The sequence below is a fragment of the Melanerpes formicivorus genome, unplaced genomic scaffold (genome assembly GCF_026170545.1).
Source record: "Melanerpes formicivorus ecotype bairdi unplaced genomic scaffold, bMelFor1.0.p_v2 SCAF_23, whole genome shotgun sequence".
Classification (NCBI taxonomy): Eukaryota; Metazoa; Chordata; class Aves; order Piciformes; family Picidae; genus Melanerpes; species Melanerpes formicivorus.
In genome coordinates, this window is record NW_027142375.1 from 1,887,376 (window position 1) to 1,915,319 (window position 27,944).

Sequence of the window (27,944 nt, forward strand, 5' to 3'; positions counted from 1 at the left end):
CCCTGATCATTTTCATGGCCTCCTCTGGACCCTCTCCACCAGGTCCATGTCCTTTCTGTATTGTGGGCTCTAGACCTGTACACAGTACTCCAGGTGAGGTCTCCCCAGAGCAAAGTGGCAGAATCACCTCTCTGGCTCTGCTGGCAATGCTGCTTTGGATGCAGCCCAGGCTGTGGTTTGCCTTCTGTGCTGCAAGCTCACCCTGCCTGCTCATGTCCAGCTTCCATCCGTCAGCACCCCCGAGCCCTTTCCTATGGAAAGATAATGTAATGCTGAGTTCAAGTCACTGCATAATTATTACCCACAATTCCTAGGGCAATACTGACTATATTAGGTGCAAAAGGATAAGTTATGCATGGCAGTGCATCTAGAATATCTATTTTAAGTGTTTGACATCATATTGTTCTTCTTGCACACGAAACCAAAATATCATTGCACACTTGTGTGTGCATGTGAGTGTGTGTTTCATTATGTTCCCAAAGCTCTTCCCATCATTCCTTTGGAACTGCATTCTTTGATCAGTTTATAAGATTCTAATTCACAGATTAATGTGATACTGGGGGAAAAAGCCCTGGGCTACTGTCCCAAACAATAGGACATGCTTCCTACTGAAACAAAGAATGTCAAATATACATAGTGTGGGGGGTTGAAATTAGCCCCCAACTCATTTGGAGAACTACCCCCAGACCAGCTCAGTTTAGGATGGAACCAAATGATGGTCTCTTTACAAACAAACCACAGTCTAGAAATATGAAATGCAATGAATATGTACAAAATATACACTAGATGTATAATATAGATACATTTATAAACAACACAGAAACTCCTCGGACCCCCCTGGATGGATCCAGGGGCACCGCTTGCCTCCTCCCCCACTCCCTCCCTCCTTCCACACACAGGAGTCACAACAGTGTCACAGTATCACTAAGGTTGGAAGAGACCTCAAAGATCATCGTGTCCAACCTGTCACCACAGACCTCATGAGTAAACCATGGCACCAAGTGCCACATCCAATCCCCTCCTGAACACCTCCAGGGATGGGGACTCCACCACCTCCCCAGTCAGCACATTCCAATGACGAATGACTAAGATCCTCTGGCAAGGGCACAGGAGGGAAAGAAAGTTGGAAGCAGAAGTGACAGGAGGAGAAAAGAGAGAGAACTGTTAATGCCTCGACTCAATACTCCCATTAGAAATCCAATGGATTATATTTAGTCATGAGGTCTGTGGAGACAGGTTGGACTGCATGATCTTTGAGGTCTCTTCCAACCTGGGTGATTCTGTGATTCTTTTTCTTTTTTTGTATCCAATGGCAATTAATTTTGCTTTCAATCTCTGCACTCAGGATCTAGGCTAAAGTTCCCCCTTCAGACTGCAATACTTAGGATCAAATCACCCAGCAGCTGTTGAACTGTTCTGTTTCTGCACACCAGCATGATAAGATTGCACCAGGTAGATTTTAAGTTATAGGTGTGACACTTGGAAAATATCAGACCTACTACATGTCCTGCAAAGTTGGTTTGGTTTGGCTGGTTGGATGATTTGGGGACCTGAGCATGTCCCCTGTGAAGGGAAACTGAGAGCCCTGGGGCTGTTTAGTCTGCAGAGGAGAAGACTGAGAGGGGATCTGATCAATGTCTATCAATATCTGAGGGGTGGGTGTCAAGTGGAGGGGGCCAAGCTCTTTTCAGTGGTGCACAGTGATAAGCCAAGGAACACCAGGGACAAGCTGGAACAGAGAAGATTTGGCCTCAGCATGAAGTAAAACTTCTTTACAGTGAGGGAGACAGAGCCCTGGAGCAGGCTGCCCAGAGAGGTTGTGGAGCCTCCTTCTCTGGCCACATTCAAACCCCACCTGGATGCATTCCTGTGCAGAATCCCCTGGGTGATCCTGCTCTGGCAGAGACATGATGGTCTCTGGAGGTCCCTTCCAACCTCTAATATATTGTGATACAGTTCTCTTGGTTCTGCTGATTTAAGAATTAATCTCTTGGGCAGTGGAGCAGCTGAGAAAAAGAAGCTGTTGCTGCCTGTTTGCTATCCCATGTGGTGGTGTTCTTTCAGGTCTATGCAGCAGCATTTTTGGGCTGTGGGCTTTTTCAGCATTGTGTTACTGAGTGAAACGAGCACCACTAGCACACAGTTTGATCACCTCATCTCACTTCCACTTCAGTTTGAGAAGGATGTTCAACCCGGCCGTGTCTTCCAAACCTTCCCCTAGGGCTCTCTCATTTCCCCGTGCTGGTTTGGGTTGGTTTGTGAGGTTTGTTGTCACTTTGTTTGTTTGCTTGCTTTTCATTTTCCCTTCTGAATTTCTTTTCAAACGAAATTAGTTTAGTGACCTACTACTGTCTGACACTGAACAGCTGTCAGGTGGTGCAACATTTCTGTAGTGATCTGTTCTGGACTCACTGCAAGAGAGTCTCTGACTGTCAACTGTTACAGCTTCCATGAATAATTGATGTCTCTAAGGAAAAGCTCCCATTCTTGATTTATCAAATAAACTTTTGCTGACAGAATAGGGGAAAAAAAAAGGTGAATCAAGGGGACAGGAAAGTAGAAATTTACTTTTCTTCAAGGCATAGATATTGTGCTCTGTGAATCCTGGTGACCATCACTTAGGCAGTTAGTTGTATTTGCATCATAAACACCTGTTAATTTTTAACCATAGAGAAGCATAGAATGATAGAATCTCTAGGGTTGGAAAGGACCTCAAGGATCAGCCAGTTCCAACCCCCCCGCCATGCCGGGCAGGGGCACCTCACACTACAGCAGGTTGCTCACAGCCACATCCAGCCTGGCTGCAAACACCTCCAGGGATGAGGCTTCCACCACCTCCCTGGGCAACCTGTGCCAGTCTCTCACCACCCTCCTGGGGAAGAGCTGCAGCCAGAGATATATTCTCTAAAATAAGGAATAATGAAATTTCTCCACAAATGGACCTGGTCTGAAATGCAGGATACTCAAGCAGTAATGCATTTAAGGTCCTCACACCCCTTCCCTGGTAGAACCAGCAATTTTATACCACTCAAAAAGGATCCAGTGTTCGCTCCGGTCAATATTGTTTATAAAGCTGTGCAGGGTGAGTGCCCAGAGGCTGAAGCCAGGCTCTGCTGGGTGATGCCCAATGCCAGCACAAGGGGCAGTGGGGGAAGCTGAAGCATAGGAAGTTCCATGGGAACATGAGAAAGAATTTTTTCCCTGTGAGGGTGACAGAACACTGGAAGAGGCTGCCCAAGGGGGGTTGTGGAGTCTCTCTCTCTGGAGATATTCAAGACCCACCTGGATGTGTTCCTGTGTGGCCTGCTGTAGGTGCTCCTGCTCTGGCAGGGGGGTTGGACTGGATGAGCTTTTGAGGTCCCTTCCAACCCCTACCATTCTGTGACTCTGTAAGTCTGTACTAGGTGGTGTGGTGTGTCACGGTACAGAATCTGTTTGAGACTATACATAGCAGCACACGGGGAGACAGCACAAGCTTTTATTCTTCTTTTTCTTCTCTCTTTACAGATGGATCCAATCCAAAAAGCTGTAATAAATCATACATTTGGGGTTCCTCTTCCTTATAGAAGAAAGCAAATCATATCATGCAACATTTGCCAGCTGAGATTCAATTCTGATGTAAGTCAATCATTTTGTATCAGATCAGAATAATCGCCTAGGATGTGCCATAATTTGCATAAATTGATCCTAAATGCAATGTTATGACTTTGGTTTATGGCTCAGCAGATGAAAAGGACATGGGATGCTTCAAATAAAGAGAATGATTTGGTAGTGTATATACTCCTGTCCAGGCTTTCCCTGTGGATACGTCCCTGCAAGCTCACCAACCTTCAGCAGTGCTGCCCAGAGTGTAAATAGGAAAACTGATTGATCTATTGCTGCTAATAAGGATCAAATATTTCCTGGGTGCTAATTCTTTTCCTAGCCCTGGTTGTATTTGCCTTTCTTTTCAGCCTGTAAATGTTAGGAGTTGGTCAGATGTACTTAGAGTCCTGGTGGATTCACCACCTTTCTTTTTCTACCTTTATAACAGTGTCTCCATCTAGCCAGAATTGTACCCATTACACCAATGGTGCTTCTGCTCAGAAACCTAGGGGTTTTGTGGCAGTTCCACCAATATGCCTTTGTTTTGAGATGCAGGAGATAGGATTTATCAGCACAACAAATAGAAATTGCATTTAGCTATTGCACAGCAGTAGTAAGGAAATGTTTACAACCAAACTGCTCTCTGAGATTTTTCAGGGTGGGTTTGGTGGTTTGTTTTTTTCTCAGAAAACACAACATTTTCTCCTCTTTGATTTCAATTTCCTTCAGAGCAGCAGAGCCAACTACAAGGTATCAAATTACCTTTCAAAGAAAAATGAGAAAAGGCAGTACAACAGCCTGGAATCGTTTAGCTTCTTTCTAAAGGAGCTATCTATAAATCCTTATGACAGCTGTGTGTGCAGGATTTCTTTTTAAGATCAATTTTCTCATACAAGGGAAGGTGAGAATGAGCAGCTAGGCCAAGCCTCTCTGTGCTGAGAGAGAAAAACCATTAGCATGGCAGAGGTTGGTTCTGTGGAAGCCATTTCAAGCAGCGAATTGGTTTGGCTTGGTTGTGTGTTTCGGTGTGTTGTTTTCATCGAGAGAGATCCATATGGATGAAGGGTGTCAGGGAGTGATGGGACTAGAGGAAATGGAGCACAACTGGAACTGGGTAGATTCAGATTGGATGTTAGGAAGTTCTTCTCCATGAGGGTGGTGAGACATTGGAATAGGTTGCCCAGGGAGCTGGTGGTAGCCTCATCCCTGGAGGTTCTTAAGGCCAGGCTGGATATGGCTCTGGGCAACCCGCTGTAGTGTGAGGTGTCCCTGCCCGGTGGGAGGGTTGGAACTGGATGGTCTGTTCCAGTGCCCTGTGACCCTTACAGTAAAGAAGTCACCCCTTGTATTGAGGTGGAACCTCCTGCGCCGCAGCTTACATCCATTGCTCCTTGTGCTATCACAGGGAGCAAGTGAGCAGAGCCTGTCCACTCCCTCCTGACCCCCAGCCCACAGATAGTTCTAATCATTTATGAAATCCCCTCTAAGTCGTCTCTTTTCCAGTCTAAAAAGCCCCAGGTCCCTCAGCCTCTCCTCAGCAGGCAGTGCTCCAGTCCCCTAATCATCTTCCTAGCCCTCTGCTGGACCCTCTCCAGCAGATCCCTGTCCCTCTTGAGCTGGGGAGCCCAAAACTGAACACAGTACTCAAGATGAGGTCTCACCACGGCAGAGTAGGGGGGGAGGAGAACCTCCCTTGATCTTCTGGTCACAGTCCTCTTAATACATCCCAGGATCCCATTGGACTTCTTGGCCACCAGGGCTCTTTGCTGTCCCATGGATAATTTGTTAACCACGAGGACTCCCAGGTCCTTCTGCACAGGGCTGCTGTCCAGCAGAGCACCTCCTGACCTGTACTGCTGCAGTTTATTCTTCCTCCCGAGATGCAGGACTCTGCGCTTATCCCTGCTGAGCCTCATTAGGTTCCTCTGTGCCCAGCTCTCAGTCTAAGTTTCGCTGGATGGTTTCACAGCCTACAGCTGTATCAGCCAAGGCTCCCAGTTTGGTGTCATCAGCAAACTTGCTGAGCAGACTCTGTCTGTCTGTTCCCTCACCAATGTCATTGATGAAGATGTTGAACAGCGCAGGACCCAGTGCTGGTCCTTGGGGGACTCCACTGCTTACAGCTCTCCAGCTGGACTTGGCACCATTGACCACCACTCTTTGAACTCGATCTTGTAACCAATTCCTAATCCACCTCACTGTCTGCTCTTCCATCCCACACTTCCCGAGCTTACTCACTAGGATGTCCTGGGAGATGGTGTCAAAGGCTTTGCAAGTTAGGACCTGCAGGAGTCTCTTCCATGCTTGCTACTACTCTAAGTTTTTGTTAGCAATGTGCCTGACAGCATAGAGAGTACATGTAGCAGGTTAATGGATGACACTCAGATGGAGGGTGGCAGGCACTTGATGGAAGGCAGCGAGTCCAGCATTGCAGTCCAAAATGATCTGCAGTAAATAAAAGTAAATAAATGCAGTTTGGGTCTGTGGAGGAAGGGAGCTGCAGCTTTGGCTTGGAGGAGATGTCATCCCTCTGCTGGAGGAGGGGAGGGAGATATCCCAAAGTCCAAGTCCAAGTCCTTCTCTGAGCAGCCTCCAGCTCCATGAGTTGCAGCAGGCAGAATTAGGACATGGAGAGAGGGTTCCTCCTGGTGTGCTGCTTCCAGGCTCCATGGTGATGTCTTTTCTCCTGTGTCTGTCCTTTTCTCTCCTTGTATTTTCTTCTCCATTTTTCTTCCCCTGGGCAGGCTTTGCTCAGGTCTTTTATGCAGTTTCAGTCACAGGTATTTTCAGGTATGTGTGCAGGTGGTGAACCCATTGTCCTTTGTGCCATCCTCCCTTCCTGGGGTAGCTGATGGCTGGAGATGATCTTGTCTGTGCACGTTCCAGAGAGTCCTTATCCAGTGGTGTCTGCTCACCATCCCCTCCCTGGGCAGCTGTTGTCTGGGTGAGGAGCAAAGGTGATTTTTATCTTTGTTGATTCACATTCAGAGAGAAAAGATTTAGTCTCTGAACAGGCTCACAAAGGCATTGTCTGAGAACAAGGCAGTAATAGGAAAAAAGGGAAGTTTGAAGTTATTGGTCTTTAAGGAAGTGTACCCTTACATCAGCTAAGTTAGTCAGTCAGTTGCTGGTGGGAAGGGATGGAGTGCTTTGGTGTCCACTGTGTTCATACTGCAAGACTTACACATTCTGCTCCAGCCACATTCAGCAGTGGTAGCTGAAGAAAGAGAAGAAAAATCAATCATTGGTACAGGCTGCCTAGGGAAGGGACTGAGTCACCACCCCTTGAAGTGTTTAAAAGCCATGTAGACATTGCACTTAGAGACTTGTATGGTGTGGTGGGTTGAAAGGCCGATCCTCCCTTGCCTCCCACCAGGGCAGGAAAAATGAGACTCAGACAAAGGATTGCAGAAGTGGTGGAAAGTTTAAATGGAAAAGCAGTGAATGTTGTACAGAGAACCACAAGCACAGTGACAAAAGGAGATCCCAAAGCGTACCCACAAGCATCCCAGCACTCCCCTCTCCCCACCTGAGGGTACACCCAAAGCCCCCAGGGCACTTTCTTCCCCCCCCTCCCGCCACTGTTAAGCTAATCTCATAGTTTCATAGTTTCATAGTTTCATTCAGGGTTGGAAGGGACCACAAGGATCATCTAGTTCCAACCCCCCTGCCATGGGCAGAGACACCCCACACTAGCAATCTCAGCTGGCCAGATCTGAGATTGCCCTTCCCCCTTCTCCTTCAGGCCCCAAGAGGCCTTGAGATGACTCCCCCTCCATTAGCAGATAGGGACCACCTCCATAGGAGCAGTGAGGGAAGAAAGAGGAAGTGCAGGACTTTGCAGGTGGGTTTTGTAGGGAGCAGGACATTATGGGTATGAAGTATGCAGCTTCCTGTGTCCACCCCCTGGGCTGGACCCTTGGGACACTGGGGGTGTGTCTTATGTGGCAGCAGCAGGGGGGCACCCAGCCTGAACCACCACATGTGGCTTGTTAATGTTAGGTTGATGATAAATTGGATGATCTTCAGAATCTCTTCTGACCCAAATGGTTCTATTTTTAGGAGAACAGGTCTAAATTTAGGAGAAACCCAAGTGTAATGCTTCCAGCTACCTGTTCCCTGCACAAGCAGAGGTTATGGAGCAATGCCCAATGTCTATGCCCAGTGAACATCACAGTCAGTGAAGGGAAATCATTCAGGAGAGGTTGGAACATCCAGCTGATTGGCAGCTGTTGCTGTGGTAGGACCTCAAGATTGAGTGAAACTTAGACTTTCTACATTTACTTTTATCAGCTCTTGCTTTTCTACCTCTGCTCATCTGTCATGGTTCAAGCCCAGCCTGCAACAAACCTACATCATTCCAGCTCACTCCTACCTTCCTCCCATGGGATGGGGAGGAGAAAATATAACCAAAGTTCCTCCCAGTAATAGATTCTTCCAGCATGGGCTTCCCTTATTTTATAGCCTTCCAGACCCCTGCTCTCATGTGCAGTCATCCAGGGGCTGCAGAAGGGATTCTGCCCTGATGTTGACCTCCAAGGGCTTCACAGCATCACAGAATCAACCAAGTTGGAAAAGACCTCGGAGATCATCAAGTCCAACCTATTACCTAATGCCTAACACTTCATGACAACTAAATCATGACTCATCCTGCCATCAGTACAGGCTGTAGGGGAAGGGCTGCTCTGGTGAGGCTTTCCTACTCCTTCCCCACTGACCTCAGTGTCTACATGGTTCTCTCTCTTCCTATGCCACTGAACATTGTGAATAGACAATGGCTCTCTCTGTCAGACTTTAATAATTGATATTGTGACTGTGGAATGTGGAGACAAATTGGTTTAATGGCTTAAAAGAGTCCAGTGCACATAGAATCATAGAATCAATAAGGTTGGAAAAGACCTCAAACATCATCAAGTCCAACCTGTCATTCAAGAACTCATGACTACTAAACCATGGCACCACAAAAATGATTAGGGGAGTGGAACATCTTCCTCATGAGGAGAGCCTGAGGGAGCTGAGGGCTCTGTAGCTTGGAGAGGAGGAGCCTGAGGGTGACCTCATTCATGTTGATAAAGCTGTGCAGGGTGAGTGCCCAGAGGCTGGAGCCAGGCTCTGCTGGGTGATGTCCAATGCCAGCACAAGGGGCAGTGGTGGAAGCTGAGGCAGAGGAAGTTTCATAGAAATATGAGACATTTATTTTTCCCTGTGAGGGTGACAGAGCCCTGGAGCAGGCTGCCCAGGGGGCTGTGGAGTCTCCCTCTCTGGAGATATTCAAAACTTGCCTGGATGTGTTCCTGTGTGATCTGCTCTAGGTGATCCTGCTGTGGCAGGGGGGTTGGACTGGATGAGTGTTCAAGGTCCTTTCCAGCCCCTGAAATTCTGTGAGTCTGGGATAAATGTTTCCTTTTGTGAGAATTACTCTTAAACACAACAGCCCCTGATGCAAACATATTCCACTTCAGAACCCCTAGGCCTGACTTTTTCAGCTTCTTGGTTCTTTTATCCCTCCTCACATGTCTTTTATCTGGGGATGTTGCTGTTCCTTGTACTTCCTCACGTCACAGCTAAGAGCTGGGATTCTGATCCTCTGAAGGCACAGAAGTGCAACTCAGTGTCTGCTTTTAAATGCTTTATATTGGAATACAAAAAGCAGATACTTGAACTGTAGCTTCGAGGGTGTATTGCCCCCACGTGTGCAGTGATTTATTTTTCTTAATCTCCACTGAAAATGAAGTCTTTAAAAGTGTGAAATGGTCAAAGGGGATGGATTTCTTTTCAGGAAAGAATCCAGTGTGGCCTTCACACCTGAGTTGGCCTTTAAAATGGCCTTTAAAAGCTTGATTACACATTCAGAGCATGTATTCCAACAGAGGCAATGCTCTACCAGGAGACCATGTAGATACTTGCATAGTATTGAGGAGCTGATCTCCAACTGTGACTTAAAAATTGCAAGTGTTTGTTCTGTCAGGGGTTTGTGTAGGTCTCACTGTGCCATGGTGGAATAACCATAGGTACAGGTGTATAGCAGATGTGCTGAATTCATTTGTGTTGGCTCCTGTTGGATGGGGGTAAATGTTTCTTTTTATTCTTTAGGAAGGAGATTTCAGAAGGTAGTCTCTGAAGGGGCTTTGTCCTTTCCCCAGCACAGCCCTATTTGCTCTGCATCAGCAGACTTGTCATGATAATCAACTTTTTTGTCCCAACCATCAATCCTTCCTGATTACACCTGGGGAGAAGTTCTGTTCTGTTGAGCAGCCCATCAGTGCACGTAACGTTACACCTGGAGACAAGTGAAAATCATCCCTCTGTGGAGGAATCACTTGCCTTCAAGCCTTCTGTCTGCAGTGTGTTAATTTACATTCAAAATCTTGCTGCAATTGTCAAGGCTTGCTTTGGGTTTATTAATTTTTTGACAAAAATAGGAAGCTCAGTTGATCTTTCCCTCCATGATCAGAAGAAGGCTTTTCTATTTCAAATGACATCCTGTATTGTCAGATTTTCACTTTGTTGTACAAATATTGCAGTAATTACCACTGTATGCATTGGGAATGAAATGGTTCTGTGGAAATTCACTAGGAGAAGCAGTAGGTACTAGCTCAGAGTATTTGCAAAAGCCATTATTCAGGCTGGAGGGGAGGAGGAAGTTCTTCCCCATGAGAGTGGTGAAGCCCTGGAATGGGTTGTCCAGGGAGGTGGTTGAGGCCCTGTCCCTGGAGGTGTTTAAGCCCAGGCTGGATGAGGCTCTGGCCAGCCTGATGTAGTGTGGGGTGTCCCTGCCCATGGCAGGGGGGTTGGAACTAGATGATCCTTGTGGTCCCTTCCAACCCTGACTGATGCTATGACACTATTTCCTTTCCCAGTGTCACAGTACACTAGAGGTTGGAAGGGACCTGCATCAGCATTTGACATCCCCAATACCTTTGTGATATAACCACCACCAGACTCACTCTCAGGAAAAAAAAAACAAACAAACAAAAAAGAACTTTAATTAGACCTTGAGTGGGACCTTACTTTTGCTGTGTGCTTTAATGCTTTGCAATATCACAGTAAATTAGAAGATGGAAGGGACTTCCAGAGATCATCAAGTCCAGCCCCCTGCCAAAGCAGGATCACCCAGGGGAGTCTGCACAGGAATGCATTCAGGTGGGGTTTGAATGTGGCCAGAGAAGGAGACTCCACAACCTCTCTGGGCAGCCTGCTCCAGGGCTCTCTCACCCTCACTGTAAAGAAGTTTCTCCTCATGCTGAGGTGAAATCATCTCTGTTCCAGCTTGTCCCTGGTGTTCCTTGGCTTATTGCTGTGCACCACCAAAAAGAGTTTGGTCCCCTCCACTTGACACCCACCCCTCAGCTATTGATAGACATTGATCAGATCCCCTCTCAGCCTTCCCCAGACTAAACACAGGGGACACAGTCTCAAGCTGCGCCAGGGGAGGTTTAGACTCAAGGTGAGGAGAAAGTTCTTCACCGAGCGAGTCATTCGTCATTGGGATGTGCTGCCCAGGGAGGTGGTGGAGTTACCGTCCCTGGAGGTGTTCAAGAGGAGATTGGACATGGCACTTGGTGCCATGGTTTAGTCATGAGGTCTGTGGTGACAGGTTGGACTCGATGATCCGCAAGGTCTCTTCCTACTTTAGTGATACTGTGATACTGTAAACAGCCCCAGGGCTCTCAGTCTGTCTTCGCAGGGGAGATGCTGGAGTCCCCTAATCATCCTTGTGGCTCTCCATTGGATTCTCTCCAGCAGGTCTCTCTTTCTCTTTTATTCAGATACTTGGTTAGGGTAATGTTTATCTTTTGTATTCAACTTCTATGAAGTGGCTGTGTAGCAACTTTCATTGTAATGAGATCATTAAAAATGAAAGGCCTCTTTCCTTTTCTTGAAGGAAAACTTAGCTTATATCATGATCATTACTGAGTAAGCAAGCAGGGGTACCTAATGCCAGGCTTTTACCTTTCCTGTAATAAAGATGGGTTTCAGGTGGTAAAAGAATGATGACACTTCAGCTTGAGTAAATACTTTATGCTGTGATAATAGCTTAAATATGACTTAATTATCTGACAGAATAACCAGATGTAGTCAAATTGTCCCATTCCTTTTACTCCCACAGTCACTTCTTCTGTTTTGTTTTTGGTACCTTTTTAAGTTATCATTGCCACAAGTTTATCCTTTCACAACATTAAAACACCCACAACATGTAAGATGACTAAACCTGATAATCCAAGGGCTACAGAGTGAAGGCTGTAGAGTGTGAGGGGATGGGATAATAAAGATTTGATTAGCAATCATGTTTTTACACAAGATGGTTAATTAGCAGTGGCTGGGTTTCCTGTTACTGCTGGCCATTTCCAAGACAGTGATATATTGCTTTTTTGCAGTGAGCCAGGCTAGAAAACAGAAGGTGTTATGTTTTCATTAGATTCAGACACTTCAGCATGATTATCTCTCGCCTCATTCTACAAAGGAACAAAACACATGTCCAAATGTCATGACTGGATAGGCCAATGACATAGACAGTAGTCCTAAAATCAGGATTTTCACTCAGATGTTTTCAGAGAGTCACACAGAATCACAGAATCAACCAGGTTGGAAGAGACCTCCAAGATCATCAAGCCCAACCAATCACCCAACCCTATCTAATTAACTAGACCATGGCACTAAGTGCCTCAGCCTGGCTTTTCTTAAATACTTCCAGGGACATCAACTGCACCACCTCCCTCGGCAGCCCTTTCCAATGGCAAATCTCGCTCTTTCTGTGAAGAACTTCTTTTGGAGATCAAGCCTGAACTTCCCCCTGCACAGCTTGAGACTGTGTCCTCTCCTTCTGTCACTGGTTGCCTGGGAGAAGAGACCAACCCCCACCTAGCTACAACCTCCCTTCAGGTAGTTGTAGACAGAAATGAGGTCTCCCCTGAGCCTCCTCTTCTCCAGATGAAAAACTCCAAGCTCCCTCAGCCTCTCCTCACAGGGCTGTGCTCCAGACCTGTCCCCAGCCTTGTGCTCCAGACCGATCCCCAGCTTTGTTGCCCTTCTCTGGACACCTTCCAGCATCTCAACATCTTTCTTAAACTGAGGAGCTCACAACTGGACACAGCACTCAAGGTCTGATCTAACCAGTGCTGAGTACAGCGCAGAAGGACTTCCCTGCTCCTGCTGGCCACACTATTCCTGATCCAGACCAGGATGCCATTGGCCTCCTTGGCCACCTGGGCACACTGCTGGCTCATGTTCAGCTGCTGTCAACCAGTGTCCCCAGGTCCCTTTCTGCCTGGCCACTCTCCAGCCACTCTGTCCCCAGCCTGTAGCACTGCATGGGGTTGTTGTGGGCAAACTGTAGAACCTGGCACTTAGACTTGTGTTTGCTTGCTTTCTTTTTGAATGGATGATAGAGGCACTAAATTGCCAATCAAATAATCACTCAAAAAGGCTCACTCCTTAAGTCCTGTCTGCTTGAACACCTAGTTTGCCAAAATTTCCTCGCTTGTCTAGGAGCTGTTCTTCCACAGGGACGACCTGTTTATTTTTATGGTTTAGCAATTAGTGCATTTCTATTGCATCATTTTTCTGATCTGCATCACCTCTCCAGAAACTCTAGCCACTTGTTGTGAAAACAGAGAACAGAGATATTTGATGGTTCCTCATTAATACAACTCTAGTTAAATTGCCTGCTACAAGGTGCCCATCATTGCTTGTCAATCTAACAGGATTTACATAGCAGAATCTTAATTAGTGATAAACAGTTATGGTAAATCAAATTTCTATGGTAAATTCATTCTGAGTAACTGCATTTGAAAATGTCTGCAAAGAGCCTATGGAACTAATTAACACATTGGACACTGAAGGAATGAAAATTTGTACTGCTTTTAACAGTATTTTATTCTACATAGAATCAGAGAATTAGGGCTGGAAAGGGACCTCAAGGCTCAGCCAGTTCCAACCCCCCTGCCATGGCCAGGGACACCTCACACTACAGCAAGCTTCTCACAGCCACATCCAGCCTGGCTGCAAACACCTCCAAGGATGAGGCTTCCACCACCTCCCTGGGCAACCTGTGCCAGGCTCTCACCACCCTCATGGAGAAGAACTTCTTCCTAACATCCAATCTGAATCTACCCATTTCTAGTTTTGCTCCATTCCCCCCAGCCCTATCCCTACCTGACACCCTGAAAAGCTTTCTTGTAGCCCCCTTAACTCCTTGTATACTCCATGTTCCCAATAAATTGCAGTGAGCAGTACTTCTACTATCTTACAGAACATTATTGCAGAGTAACTCAGACCACACCAACAACATGCTTCCTGAGAAATTAACTCCACTGCATCTTTTGATTAATGCTTATCTATCTCAACAGACACTCATGAAGAGACATGATGAAAGTAGTAGGTCCATTTTCCCTGGGACCTTGCCTTTGGCTCTGATTGAAGTAGAGCAGGCTGATGTCTGCAGCTAAGCAAATGTTACAGCCAAAACTCAATTGCTCCTCGAAATGGTTACAAGTGGTACACCAAGCACTCAATAAGAGTTGCCAGAGCAATGCCTGCTTCTGATTAGTGCTGGCTTCTTGAAAATATTGATTTGTCCTTCATTCTTTTCACTGTTTTTTTCTATGGGGTTTGGAGAGAGAATAAACCAGTTCAGAACTTGCTTTCATAGGTTAGGCAAGACCTTCAACAAGGAATTTTCTAGCAACATTGGCAGTTCAGAGGCTGTGCAGCACCTGTAAAATTCACACAAAAATCAGCTTCCCACCACCAGAAACTTCACTGCAAAACAGCAAACATGGTCTCAATCTCTCTCTCTCTCTCACACACACACAGAGTGAAAACTCTACACTGGTTTTCTCTCACTATGTGAGTCCAACAAATCTTTCTCATTTTGTTAGCCTTGACAATGTTTCTAACAAACTTCTCTCAGATACGAAATGCACATCTTCCACTCCATAGGAATACTTCTTCCTTTACAGTTCCTTCTTGGAAGGATAACAGAACTTGTGCCTTGGGTTGAAAAGTCTCAACTACTGAATCCCTGCGTGGGCAAATGTCATCAATCCTACAAGAGAGAAATTTCACAGAATTCTTGAGTGGCTCAGGCTGGAAGGGACCTCAGAGATCCTCTCCTCCAACCTCCCTGCCATGGGCAAGGACACCTCACAACTAGACTTGGTTGCTCAAGGCCTCATCCAACTGGGCCCTGAACACCCCCAGGCAGGTGGCATCCACGACCTCCCTAGGGAACTTGTTCCAGTGTCTCCCCAACCTCCTACTGAAGAACTTCTTCCTCAGCTCCAATCTAACTCTGCTGTCCCTCAGCCTCAAACTATTCCCCCTTGTCCTGTCTCTAGACACCCTCATGAACAGTTCCTCTGCAGCCTTCCTGTAGGATCCCTTCAGCTACTGGAAGGCAGCTCTGAGGTCCCCCCAGGGTCCTCTCCTGCTGCACAACCTCAGCTCCCTCAGCCTGTCCTCCCAGCAGAGGTGCTCCACCCCTGGATCATCCTTTGAAGAGATCCCATCCAAATGACAAAGCAGTTACCGCTAATACTACACAAATCACTTTAGCCAAGAGTCTGCACCAGAACCTTTATTTCCTCCCTACAATTCCCAGTGATCACCTCCACTGAATGTTGTTCCAGCTGCTTCTTACAGCACTATCTCCAGGAGCACTAATTTAGCACAGGACAAGCTAATAAGCTACAAAGATTGCAGTCTTTTCCCTGCACCTTGTGCTTTGGTGGCTTGCCTTGCTTGTTAAGGCCTGTGTCACCAGCTGGAGACACAGGGCTTAGAGCCTAGAAAAAGAAACAAGATGGTGCTGCACCACTTTTACTGCAGCTCATTAAGAAGCATTTCATCCTGTAATAATATCAAGTACACTTTCTCAGTCTTCCCAAGAAGGAACTTTCATTCTTACAGCATTTTTAAACACTGAAAGATATGAATTAGTCATGCAAAATAAATTCTAGGCAAAAATAAGAAATAGCCCATGGGAATTAGCCCATGATGAGGGACCTTTTGGGTGTCATGTGGTGATAGGACATGGGGAAATGGAGCAAAACCATCATAGTATCATAGAATCAGGCAGGGCTGGAAGGGACCACAAGGATCATCCAGTTCCAACCCCCCTGCCGTGGGCAGGGACACCCCACACTAGATCAGCCTGGCCAGAGCCTCATCCAGCCTGGGCTTAAACACCTCCAGGGACGGCACCCCAACCACCCCCCTGGACAACCCATTCCAGGGCTTCACCACTCTCCTGGGGAAGAACTTCCTCCTCCCCTCCAGCCTGAATCTCCCCACCTCCAGCTTCATTCTGGCTGATCCTTGAGGTCCCTTCCAACCCTAACAATTCGATGATGCTGTGATTTTAAGTATCTGTTGAGTATCCAGCACTTCACAGATGTGTAGAGATGAGGTCTGTTCTCTACAGAGTGCTTATTTTACAGTAAATCAGAAATGAAAAAAGAATATAAAGCAGGGAGAGCAGCAGGGTGCTGGCAACTGAATTAATGGGAAAATATTTCTGAAGTTCTCTTGCAAAAGAGGCCTTGAAAAGCAGCAGGAGTACAATTCAACTTATTAGATAACGTGTTAGAATAGCTGGAGTCAAGCCTGTAAAAATGCTTGGTGGTAAATGACAACAATAAAGTTATTCAAAGAATTTGTAGTTTGTGGAATAGATATTTGGAGGAAGTGTGGTGCTGTGTTACATGCATGAGGGAGAAGGAGCTAGGTGAGGGACAAAGTGCATTGAATAGCAGATATGGTGATGTAAGGTAGGATGGTGAGGTAAAGTTGGAGGTGTTCAAGAGAGGATTGGATGTGACACTTGGTGCCATGGTTTAGTCATGAGGTCTGTGGTGACAGGTTGGACTTGATGATCTTTGAGGTCTCTTCCAACCTTAGTGGTACTGTGATACTGTGATATTGATATGTGGAAAGAACAGAGACTGATTCTGTCGTAGTTCATGATTGACATTTGAGATACTGTGACAGAAAAGAGGTGACTTGAGAGATGGAAAATTTCAGATGGCAGAGTAGGAACAAAATTAGAGCATGTAGGAGCTACTCATGCTGAATGATTGTAAAGATACTGGTTGAAAGCAAAGGAGAAGTCATCCCAAATTTTGTGTCCAAGTACAGAGTGTAGAAAAGCTTAAAGACAGAACCCTGAAATACAGCAGTCTGGCCAGTGTAAGTCCTGCTTTTCAACTGGGAGGAGGCTGCTATCCAGATATTCTCTCATGGTCTTACTCAGGATTCAGAGCTTCCAATGTGGTGCTGATAAAAGCTTCTCCCCAGGCAAAGAGCCTCAAGAGCCATCCCATCATTCACTGATTTGACAATGCACTTGTCATGCCCTAAGTGCACCACAGAAGTTAAATTAACAGGAAGGTGATAATATACTGTGGTGGTTTTAGGCTGATGCCTAGGAAATCTTCCACAGAATGAGCAGAAAGTGGTAGAATATAAATAAATTACCATTGGATGTAAAGGGAAGATAGTGATAAGCTCTAACCAATCCCATTGGGCTGATAGCTAACACAAAGTTCGGTGTAGAAACAGTCTCTTCTTGATTTTCTTGCTCTGTCAGACACTAGCTGGTGGGTTTTGCTTGGCTGTTACTGACCTTGGCTTCATTCTTCTTGTGGCTAAGTACTAACAAGCTACTCTCTGCTCTTCTCTCTCCCTTTTCCCTTGTATAGGGTGGAGGAAGGAATCAGAGAAGGGAAAGCTATTGGCAGCCCCCTGGTTTTGTCCAGGGGGGTTCTTGTGTTGCTTATAAATTGTAAATCCATGCAAATATTGCATATTTTCTACATATTCATTGCATTTTATGTTTCTAGATTGCAGTTTTGCTTCATTTGCTTCCACTGAGCTTGTCTGGCAATTTTATCTGGGGGGTAATGCTCTCCAATTAGTTGGGGGGTGATTTCAACCCACCACATATATTCACACAAGACTCTTGTTTCCTGAAATCCTTGCTCTGTCAATAACCACATATTCAGGCCTGTTCAATAAAGCTGCCAATTGTGTGTGATAAGGTAATCCTTAACTTCTGTTTGTTGAATGAGCACTAGTGGCCTCCTCCTCTTTATAAAGACGTGACTGGTTTAAGTGGGGAGTAAGAGAGGGGATTGTACAGCCACGTGGGGCAAAGTCTCATGTAGAGGATAAATTCTGTTGCTGGCTCCTGTGGTAATAAGCTGTGCAGTGAAAACCCCCCCAGAGCCTATGATGTGGTCTGTCTGATCAGGTAAAAAAGATAGGGATGGCTTGGCCTCTATTGCTGACCCTTCAGAAGTCATAGAGTTCTGTTGGATGGACTGATCATGGTTCCCAGAATTGCTGAGCAGAAATGGAAATGTCAATGTAGCTTCATTGGTTCTTGCTGCTCCTGCTTTCTGGCAGGTGTCAGGTACAGGCTTGAGATGTGTGGACTTGGAACTTTGGGTCAGGGTCTAATGGGCATGGTGGTCTTGAGCTGATGGTTGGACTTGATGATCTTAGAGGTCTTTTCTAACCAAACCGATCCCATGATTCTGTGACTGAGAGCCACATTTACATTCAATTGAATAAATGGTTCAGCTACAGATTTAATCCATTGTTAGCAGACATCTGCTTATCCTCCTGCCATATTTCGACTAGTAAACACTTTGGCTTAGCCTCTGTGTTCCAAACCATCAGTCTGCCTGAAGAATCCTGTTAGATTTACTGTGTGTAAGCCTCAGGGTGCTAACACATCTTAAAGTGCTCATCTGGAAGTAAGTATCTGGCTTGTATTTAGAATGCAATAAAATGTGCTTTTCAGGAGAGTGCAGGAAGAAAACATTGAGGCTGAAACTACAGTAATTAGTCTTGCTGACCATTGTCTGAACTTGAACCCTCAGTGATTTTTTAAGGTTGATTTTTTGGTCAGTCTAAGATTCATTCATGATGGATTAAGTGTCACTACTGAAATGGTTGTATGGGTTAAGTTGCATCTGCTGCTAACATTCTGTGTTCCGTGCTGTTGTCATGGCAGGTAGAAAATTAAAGTGCTGGCTGAAGGAGCATATTATGGGGCTTAAAGTTCATATCTTAACGTGAGAGGCTTCCTGTTCCAGTTGCTCATTTGAGTTCTGTGCTTTTGGGTGCTGTCTTTATTCCAGAGTGATGGAATAAAGTGATGGTGGCATGAGGGGGAGGAATATAGTGGTTTAGCTCTCTTGATGCTGCTTGCTGCTGCTTCCTGCTGTGCTTTTTATGCAGATAGGCTAAGGTAATTGTGCATTATGTGGTCACATCTATATTAAACTGCTTTTATTTTGTCTCAATTCTTTTACCTCAACCCAGAGGCTTTGTGTGTCTGTGTTACTTTTCCCTCACTTCTGTGCTGGGGAAGAAACAGGCAGGTTAGCCTGATGCATCTGATGGGTACAGAGGAGGGCCACAAAAATGATCAGGGGCTTGGAGCAGCTCTGCTACAAGGACAGGCTGAGGGAGCTGGGGGTGTTCAGCCCAGAGAAGAGGAGGCTCCAGGGAGACCTAATAGCAGCCTTCCAGTACCTGAAGGGGGCTACAGGAAGGCTGGAGAGAGACTGTTTGCAAAGGCCTGAAGGGACAGGATGAGGGACAGTGGCTTCAAACTAGAGAAGAGCAGGTTTAGATTGGATGTTAGGAAGAAGTTCTTTACTATGAGGGTGGTGTAACACTGAAACAGGTTGCCTATAGAGGTGGTTGAGACTCCTTCCCTGGAGATATTAAGGGTGAGGCTGGACGTGGCCCTGGGCAGCCTGATGTAGTTGGGGATGTCCCTGCTGACTGCAGGGAGGTCAGACTGGATGAGCTTTGGAGATCTGTTCTGGCCTGGACCATTCAATGATTCTATGTTTCTATACCTCACAGCATTTTAACCTGTTAGAATTATTTACAATATTTGGGCTATAAATGGAGTTATATATTTATTTTGATTACATTTTGGTTACGTTTTATTATGATATGGAGCCAGGTGTAATTTAGCTCCAGGATCAAAAAATAGGAAAGCACTTTAAAAGGGAAAGAGTAAGCTGAGACTGAGAGCTCTAAGGGTTATCTGCCCTCTTCTGACATTTTATTCCCCAGATATCATTATGCAGTGTTTCTGACATATGATGTGGCTTTATAGCTACCTGTAAATAGATTATTGGATTATCTGCTACACAGATTATTTGCAAGCCAGTAAAAAAATCCCCACAAAACACAACAAACAAACAAACAAGTAAACAAAACCCAATGCCAAATACAATACCAAACCAACCAAAAAAAACCCAAAACAGGACAAGGAGTTATATCCCTCTGACAAAAAATGTGAGAGCCTTTGTTACCTTTATAGATGAATATCTTTTGGCTATAGATATCAAATATATTCATACTAGAAATACTAGATTCTCTGATTCTATGGAGATAGTGCCTGGAAGACTGAGGCAGGAAAGCAGTCTGTAAAAAGATTGGTAATATGAGGTGAACCAAGTGATATGAAAGGAACCAAAATAGGCAAAGAATAGAAGAGGCAATGCTGCTGTTAAGTTGAAAACACTCTGAGAATACATGGAGATGAAATTAAGCACCTTGTTTTTGTTGCATCACTTCCTCAAGAAGCTAAGTGATTCAGTGATTCCTTGAAGTCAGGCCGGCAAACTTATTTTGGGGACTTCCATTCAAATATAATAATTGGAATTGTGCAAGACTACTCCCTGGATTGTTTAAGATATTTAATTGTTCTCATTGTATTTTAGACATTGCAATATGCTTGGTAATATTGTGTCCTGGACAGAGGGGCAGAGTCCAACAGGATGGCATTCAACAAATCCAAGTGCCGGGTGCTGCACTTTGGCCACAACAGCCCCATGCAGAGCTACAGGCTGGGGTCGGAGGGAAGGGCAATGAGGTTGGTGAGAGGCCTGGAGCACAAGCCCTACGAGAAGAGGCTGAGGGAGCTGGGATTGTTTAGCCTGGAGAAGAGGAGGCTCGGGGAGAGATTATTGCTGTCTACAACTACCTGAAGGGAGGTTGTAGCCAGGAGGAAGTTGGTCTCTTCTCCCAGGCAACCAGCACCAGAACAAGAGGACACAGTCTCAAGCTTCACCAGGGGAAGTTTAGGCTTGAGGTGAGGAGATAGCTCTTCACTGAAAGAGTAATTGGCCATTGGAATGTGCTGCCTGGGGAGGTGGTGGAGTCCCCATCCCTGGAGGTGTTCAAGAGGAGATTGGATGTGGCACTTGGTGCCATGGTTTAGTCATGAGGTCTGTGGTGACAGGTTGGACTCGATGATCTTTGAGGTCTCTTCCAGCCTTGGTGATACTGTGATTCTGTCCTTATGGTTATTGTGGTACAATATTGCACCTGAAGAAAACACAGCTGAGTCTTGACACTGTAGCTATTGTTTCTAATTTCTCACACTACTGTATAGAACTTTTTTATTGTTTTATGGTATGCATCTGCCTATATGTTTGTAACAAGCACACACACATGTATGTGCACAACAAATATGTATGTACACAAATGCATGTTATGCGATAATAGTTTGGGAAGGTTACAAAATGTTAGGATTAGACAGTTCTTTAATTATTCTAGATAGATACATGGAACCAGAAGAAACTAACTGTTCTGCAAAAGAGATGCTTAAACCAAGCTGTGATGCTGAAACAGGAGGATTTCCTTACAAATGACCTTGAAAAGTTATTTGCTTTTTAGACATTTTGCCACTTTGTTGGAATTATGACCGCAGACCAAAGTTGACTTGCACATAATGTTCAGGATCAGAGCCCTCGAATTCTAGTTAGGGATCCTTGAGTCCTCAACCAGATTTTAAGTAATAATAATGCTTTTTCTTCTTTATTAAATATGTCAAGAATGGATGGAGTGGCTTAAAGCTCACTGTATTCTTGCACCAGTAATACCTGACTTCGTCACTGACAGTGACCACTCTCTTAAGGCTGCAGGAAATGGGTCATTGAGCTACTATAATTTTTGTTGATGTGTTGAACAAAATATTTAGGGATATTTTCCCAGTTCCTACCTCATACTCCTATAAGGAAGGTTTCATTTCAGTTGTAAAAGTTCAGCACAAGCTAATTTGAAGCTGGTTAAATGCTTAGGAGAAATCTGTCTGCTCTCTCACACCAATGTGCCAGCTACAGTTACCTTGACACATAGAGGTTGAAGATTTAAACTCTGGAATAAAAAAGGCATAAAGATCCACTTTAAGTGGAGGCTGAGTAAACTGACAGTGCTCTGGGGGAAGTGACTAATGGACAACTCTCTGGCAGCCCTTATACTTGTAAATTTGATCAATGTGTTTCTACTTTGAAGACAATTCATTCAAGTATTTCAGAAAAGGTCACCAATTTCTACATGGGCTCTCATTGTATCTTCATTATGCATCCAACACTCTGATTCAGTTGAGTTTTATGGAGCTGTGACTGTGAGAATTTGAAGGGAAGAGAGAGCTATGGATGCAGGACACATAAATCTGGAGTGCTCCACCAACAGTTCTGCGAAGAAAGTTTTGCTGTTTATCAAATTCATGTCTGCATTAAGGATTCAGTGTTAAGGACCACGTCTTGACTACCTCACTGATCTTTGAGGAGCATCACTTCTAGTCAGGGGAAACAAGTGCAGTCAGGGTCTGCAGATGACTGAAAATTAAATGTGAGCAGAAACTGTAGAAGCAGTTGACATGATAGTGACACGAGGATGCACTGTGTGTCATTTGTAATGCACCATCATAACTTGACACTAGTCCTTTAGTTTAACAAGAATTAACATCTCTTGACTGTTTGTACCTGGCTTTACAATCTGTCTCGATGTTATGTGTTGGGAATTCTGAAAGGTGCATGATTGTGCTGTTTCTGTTCAAGTTGTTTCTAATTAATAACTTCACTGTCCAGTGTTCTTTCAATAAGGGTACCTCATGCAATGTTTACATTGTTTTAGGTCTAGAGGAACTGGCTTTTCAACCAAACTGAATGATGCATCTCAATGCACAGCAAAATCATATGCATGTGTGTGTATCTCTATGCATGCACACACATACACACACAGCTGTTAATTGGTTGTGACAAGGGCTCTCCTGTCTGCTCACTTTGAGCTTCTCAAGTCTCAGGCATCTGGAAGGCATCATCTCTCTTCATGAAAGCTTGAAGTCACAAATCTCAAGATGAATTAATATGCACTCACTGTGATACTCACTTGCACTTCCTCTGTATCCAAAATTCAACACATAAAATAAAGCTATATAAAGGTCTAATGACTAACAGATCCTAAGACATGTAGGATTCTGCTGCTGCACAAGCAGCTAGTGAGATGACTATCTTCTTTTATCTCTTTGACTTTGTAGCCACTCAACTGCCTCCTTTTATCCTTTTTGTTTTATTTTTGTGTTCCCTTCTTCTGATTGCACCACTGAAAGCATTTACCTTTCTTTTGTATTCTAAATATCTGTTGGCTTTTTCATGCCTGGAAACAAAATACTGACATCTGTGTGTCCTTGGGCTGGCCCAGCAGAGTTGCATTTCATTTGTTCAGTTCTGTAGGAGCTAAATTTTGACCAATTTTTCTAGTCTTAATAGATTTTCTTTCAAGTAAGAAAGGAGCTGCTTTCAATAACACTTTTCAGCAATAAAAATATAAGGATTTTTTTTTCCCCAAAACTTATTAACTGGGAGACTATTTTTCTGCTGAGTTTAATACTAGAAAAACATTCTGAATAGTCATACCAATTCTAGTGGGGTTTGTCTAAAGCTCAAACTTCTGCTTCAAGTACTATTTTAAAAACATATTCACAACGGAAATGACAAGTTGGCATCAGCTGTCAGAATAATAAAGATACTTTCAGTGTCTTATATAAATCTTAAAAGTGATGCTGGGGAGGGACTTTTGAGGGTGTCAGGGAGTGGTAGGACTAGGGGGAAAGGAAAGAAAAACAACTAGAAATGGGTAGATTCAGGTTGGATGTTAGGAGGAAGTTCTTCCCCATAAGGGTGGTGAGAGACTGGCACAGGTTGCCCAGGGAGGTGGTGGAAGCCTCATCCCTGGAGGTTTCTAAGGCCAGGCTGGATGTGGCTGTGAGCAACCTGCTGTAGTGTGAGGTGTCCCTGCTTGTGGCAGGGGGGTTGGAACTGGCTGATCCTTGAGGTCCCTTCCAACCCTGACAATTCTATGATTCTATGCACATGCAAATCCCATTTGGGACTGTGGAAGGGATTTTTTTTCTGAGCTTTTTTGCTTGGAAAGGATGCTCATGGCTTTGAATTCCAGACACTGCCTTTTGTAGCAGGTGAACAAAAGCAATTCCTTTTTAAAAACCAAAACCAAAAGCAAACCCAAACAAAAAGCCCAAACCAAAACCAAAGACAGCTAATGGTATATTTGCCTCACATTCAGTTCGATCTTGGTGATGGGCCTGGAGGAGTGTTTTATGTTCTCTTTTCTTTTCTTTGGACTTGGCTTTCATTTCTATTTTTTTTTGTTTTGTTGTATTTTGGGGTTTTTATTTTACTTGTTTTTTTTGGTTTTTTTTCCCCTGTCAGTCTTTGCTGAGAAGTTTCTGACTCCACTCTTATTAGTGAACTGTTCTTTGATGGAAACTTTGAGACAATCTCTAGTTTGAAAAGCAAACTGGCAAAGTGCCAAGCTCCTCAGATGAGAGTGCCTTTCTCCCCAGTGCCTGAGAAATACCTTTTTTTTTACTGTAAAAGAAAAAAGCAAAACCCAATTGATAGAAAAAACTAATGGTAACATGGTAGACTAAACCAACCTCATAGCAGTCTGAAAGTAATACATTGCTATACAGTAACATATACTATATTTATTGAATTGGGGTTACTTGAGTAATTTTTCCCATTGTTTTCCAAGCATCATTCTAAAGATAGCTCTCTGTTTGGTCAGCATTTGGATCATGTGAATGGTACCCATTATTGAAAGGTAGTCTGTATTTGTATTAATACAGAGAATGAGAGTTTAGAAATGAGCCTGATTGCATGGTTCATTTTGTTCTCCTTTGTAGAGCCAGGCTGCGGCCCACTACAAAGGCACTAAACATGCCAAGAAGCTCAAAGCACTGGAAGCCATGAAAAATAAGCAGAAATCTGTTACTACCAAGGACAGCGCAAAGACTACCTTCACTTCCATCACTACCAATACCATCAATACCAGCTCTGACAAAACAGGTTAAGCGACAATCTCTGTTGGTTTTGTTTGGCTTTTCATTTGGTTGGGTTTTTGTGCTTTCAGTGCCCTTTTCTTCTCCTTCTTCTTTTTTTCTTTCCCCCCTGCCCCCCTTGTTTAATTCCATGTCTGTTTGGTTATGTGCTTACCACATTGATTCATGCTCAACCCATCTTTCTGTGTGATATTGATTTCTTTCTGTCCTTTCAATAGGCTGGTGAGAGTCTGACAGTCGTGTAACTGATTTCTCATAGAGAACAGAGGCTTGCCATTCATTTAGGGCAAAATGGAAGACTCACAACTTGCTTAATTTTTATGGTGGCTCAACTATTACACAGGAACTGCTCTGAATCTCCTACTCTATGTGCAGTATCTCCCTTTAAATAATGACATATCTCATATCTCTTTTAACCACTCACCATGCAGCCAATTGCACTACTTGTGCCTGGAAGCCTCTTACAAAAACATTACTAGTGAAGACCTAATTTTCATAAATTTCAAACATTGCATTATGTTTATTTAAGTGGCTATAGAATGCTTTTGAGCTGGAAAATAGCTGTGTAACATCTAGTCTGCACCATCAGGTAAGTGTTGTTGATGTCAATTCTTCTGCTTAAATGAGTCTTCAGACTGTGAAATAATATCATTTCTGTGATTGTGTGGGTAAAAGGTACTCCTCTGCAAATAAAAACCTGTGTGAGCATTTCCTAAAGTCCACAAGGTTAGGTTAAGCTCACTTCTTAGACAGGTGGCTAGTGTACTGGAAATTTTGAAGGGAGGTTGCAAATTCACTGAAGGGTGGTCTAGTATCTCTCTGGGTATGAAGGGATAGAGTTTGACTCTTTAGTCATAATCACACACACGCACCCCCCACCTTCCCAAATGAGCCCAAACCAGACAAAAACCCCATCAAACCTGTGAAACAAGGGACATTTCTGCTGGTGATTAAAACTGCTCATTTGGAACCACTCCTGATGCAGTAAGTTTAGAATAAGTAAGTGGATTTACACAAACCAGTTATGGCAGAGCAAAAATGTCCCATACAGTTATGCAGCACCTTCATTGAGATACAGCTTTGCTGTGTTTGTTAGAGGCAGATCTCTCTATGTACATCTCTCTCTTTATATATATATATATCTTTGTTATATCCCTTTATGATAGGAGAGCATATGTTTTGATGGAGATTTATATCCTAACTGTAATGGGATTGCTTCGTGACACAATCCTTACATCATTTTCATAGATGCCACCAAAAGAAGCGAAGAGAGGACAACTGCGTCCTGAGAACATTTGTTCTATGAGGAAAGCAATGAAGCGTGGGAGAGTAGACACAATGCCAAAGGCTGCTTATGAAAAGAAATTCATTTCTAAACATGCAAATACCTTTGAAAGTTTGTTTTCCCCTGTCATTACCTGTTGGCATGTTCAGAATGGAAGGGAAACGTGTGGAAAGGGTGATTAATTTTCTTGTATCAGGAAAAAAATAAGGGGAAAAAAAAAAAGAGATATTTTTAAGGTTTAAAATGTATTATTCAAAAGCTTTTATCTTATGCTGTGTAAGTTTGAAGGATTTTCCAAGGTGCCTCAAATCCAGTCTGAGTCTTTCTATCAGGCTTTGCATTAGATCCCTGACAAGATACACAAAGTCTTGTACCCAAGGTCAGGAGTAGAAATCAGTTTTATGTTGGCATGTGTAAGAAAACGTCAGAAACAAAGCTGCAGACACACAAGCAGTGGCCTGTGAGTGGAGTCTCCTCATCCTTGCACAGTGTTCCTGACTTCTTGAATGAATTTCTTACCATGTGTGCACATGCATCTGTATGCATGCTGTGTTAGAAGCACATTAGTTGTGCATTAATGTACATTAATGACCTTCTAAAAGTCATAGTGATGTTATGACAAACAGCCTAAAATGTGACCAAATAAACAAATAAATGAATAAATAATTGGGGTAGCTAAAAGGAATATATTTTCTATCAAACATAGCAGGTTAAATGTTTCATTAGTAGAAGTCTTCTTTCTTTCCCAGTTGTTAAGTGTCTTCAGTCTTCTTGATACAACTTCTAAGGTTGAAGTGGTTTCTGAAAGCCAGAATAACCTGAGAATATACTGCCCTGTGTGAGCTGACACATTTGGGAATGACCACAGGGAAAGTAAAATATTCTGATAATAATACAAAGTTCTGAGGGGACAGTTGTGCTAATGAATATAATCTGTTCATTAATCTTTCAGAACTGGAAATAAGTCCTTTTCCTAAGTCCCCAAACTTGTGACAGTCTGACACAAAAGTATTTGTCTACAGTATTTTAAAGCTGGGATTGTTTAGCCTGGAGAAGAGGAGGCTCAGGGGTGACCTCATTGCCCTCTACAACTACCTGAAGGGAGGTTGTTGCTAGGAAGGGGTTGGTCTCTTCTCCCAGGCAGCCAGCACCAGAACAGGAGGACACAGTCTCAAGCTGCACCAGGGGAAGCTTAGGCTCGAGGTGAGGAGAAAGTTCTTCAGAGTCATTAGTCATTGGAATGTGCTGCCTGGGGAGGTGGTGGAGTCCCCATTCCTGGAGGTGTTCAAGAGGAGATTGGATGTGGCACTTGGTGCCATGGTCTAGTCATGGGGTCTGTGGTGACAGGTTGGACTCGATGATCCTCGAGGTCTCTTCCAAGCTTGGCTATACTGTGATACTGTGAAAGCTCTCTGCTGAAGATTAATACTTAATCCCAAAGACACTGAGTATGGGGTCATGTTCACCTCACCTTCAATATATCATGTACAGCAGTGGTTAAAGGCTGAATTACATGTCAGTCACAGTACATTGGTCAGGACTTCAGTCCAGTGGCTCTGCATACCCTATTCCAGCAAACAAAACATCATCAGGAAATCTGCAGTTCTGTGCAATGAAGATTGCATAGTATAGAAATTGATTCAGGAGCCAAAGCAGACATTTGTTATGTTGCTTGTTCTGGAACTGTTTTGTTCTATGTGGTGCAATCACGTGTTATTGCAGTAAATAAGGGAGGCAGTGTGAGCCCCAATGTGAGCAGACGTCTTACAACACTTCATAAATGATTCCTGGTGCTTAAACTGCATGTTAAGGAAAAAACCCATGAAATATGGGGTCATTCACTCATCCTGTGAAAGTCACTAGGTGACTTCAAATAAAAACTCAGCACTCCCTCCC

At 44.2% G+C, this 27,944-nt stretch overlaps 1 protein-coding gene across 4 annotated transcripts in view; it reads left to right on the plus strand.

The window, feature by feature from the left end:
* The window catches only part of ZNF385D (zinc finger protein 385D), a 389,020-nt gene that overhangs the window by 302,857 nt on the left and 58,219 nt on the right, over window positions 1–27,944 (plus strand). For 3 of the 4 annotated variants that reach the window (XM_068152311.1, XM_068152312.1, XM_068152314.1), the window contains 2 exons: window positions 3,508–3,618; window positions 24,608–24,770. In XM_068152311.1, coding sequence (XP_068008412.1) covers window positions 3,508–3,618; window positions 24,608–24,770 — 274 coding nt within the window. The remainder of the gene's footprint in view (window positions 1–3,507; window positions 3,619–24,607; window positions 24,771–27,944) is intronic. The other variant, XM_068152313.1, reaches the window with a different exon arrangement.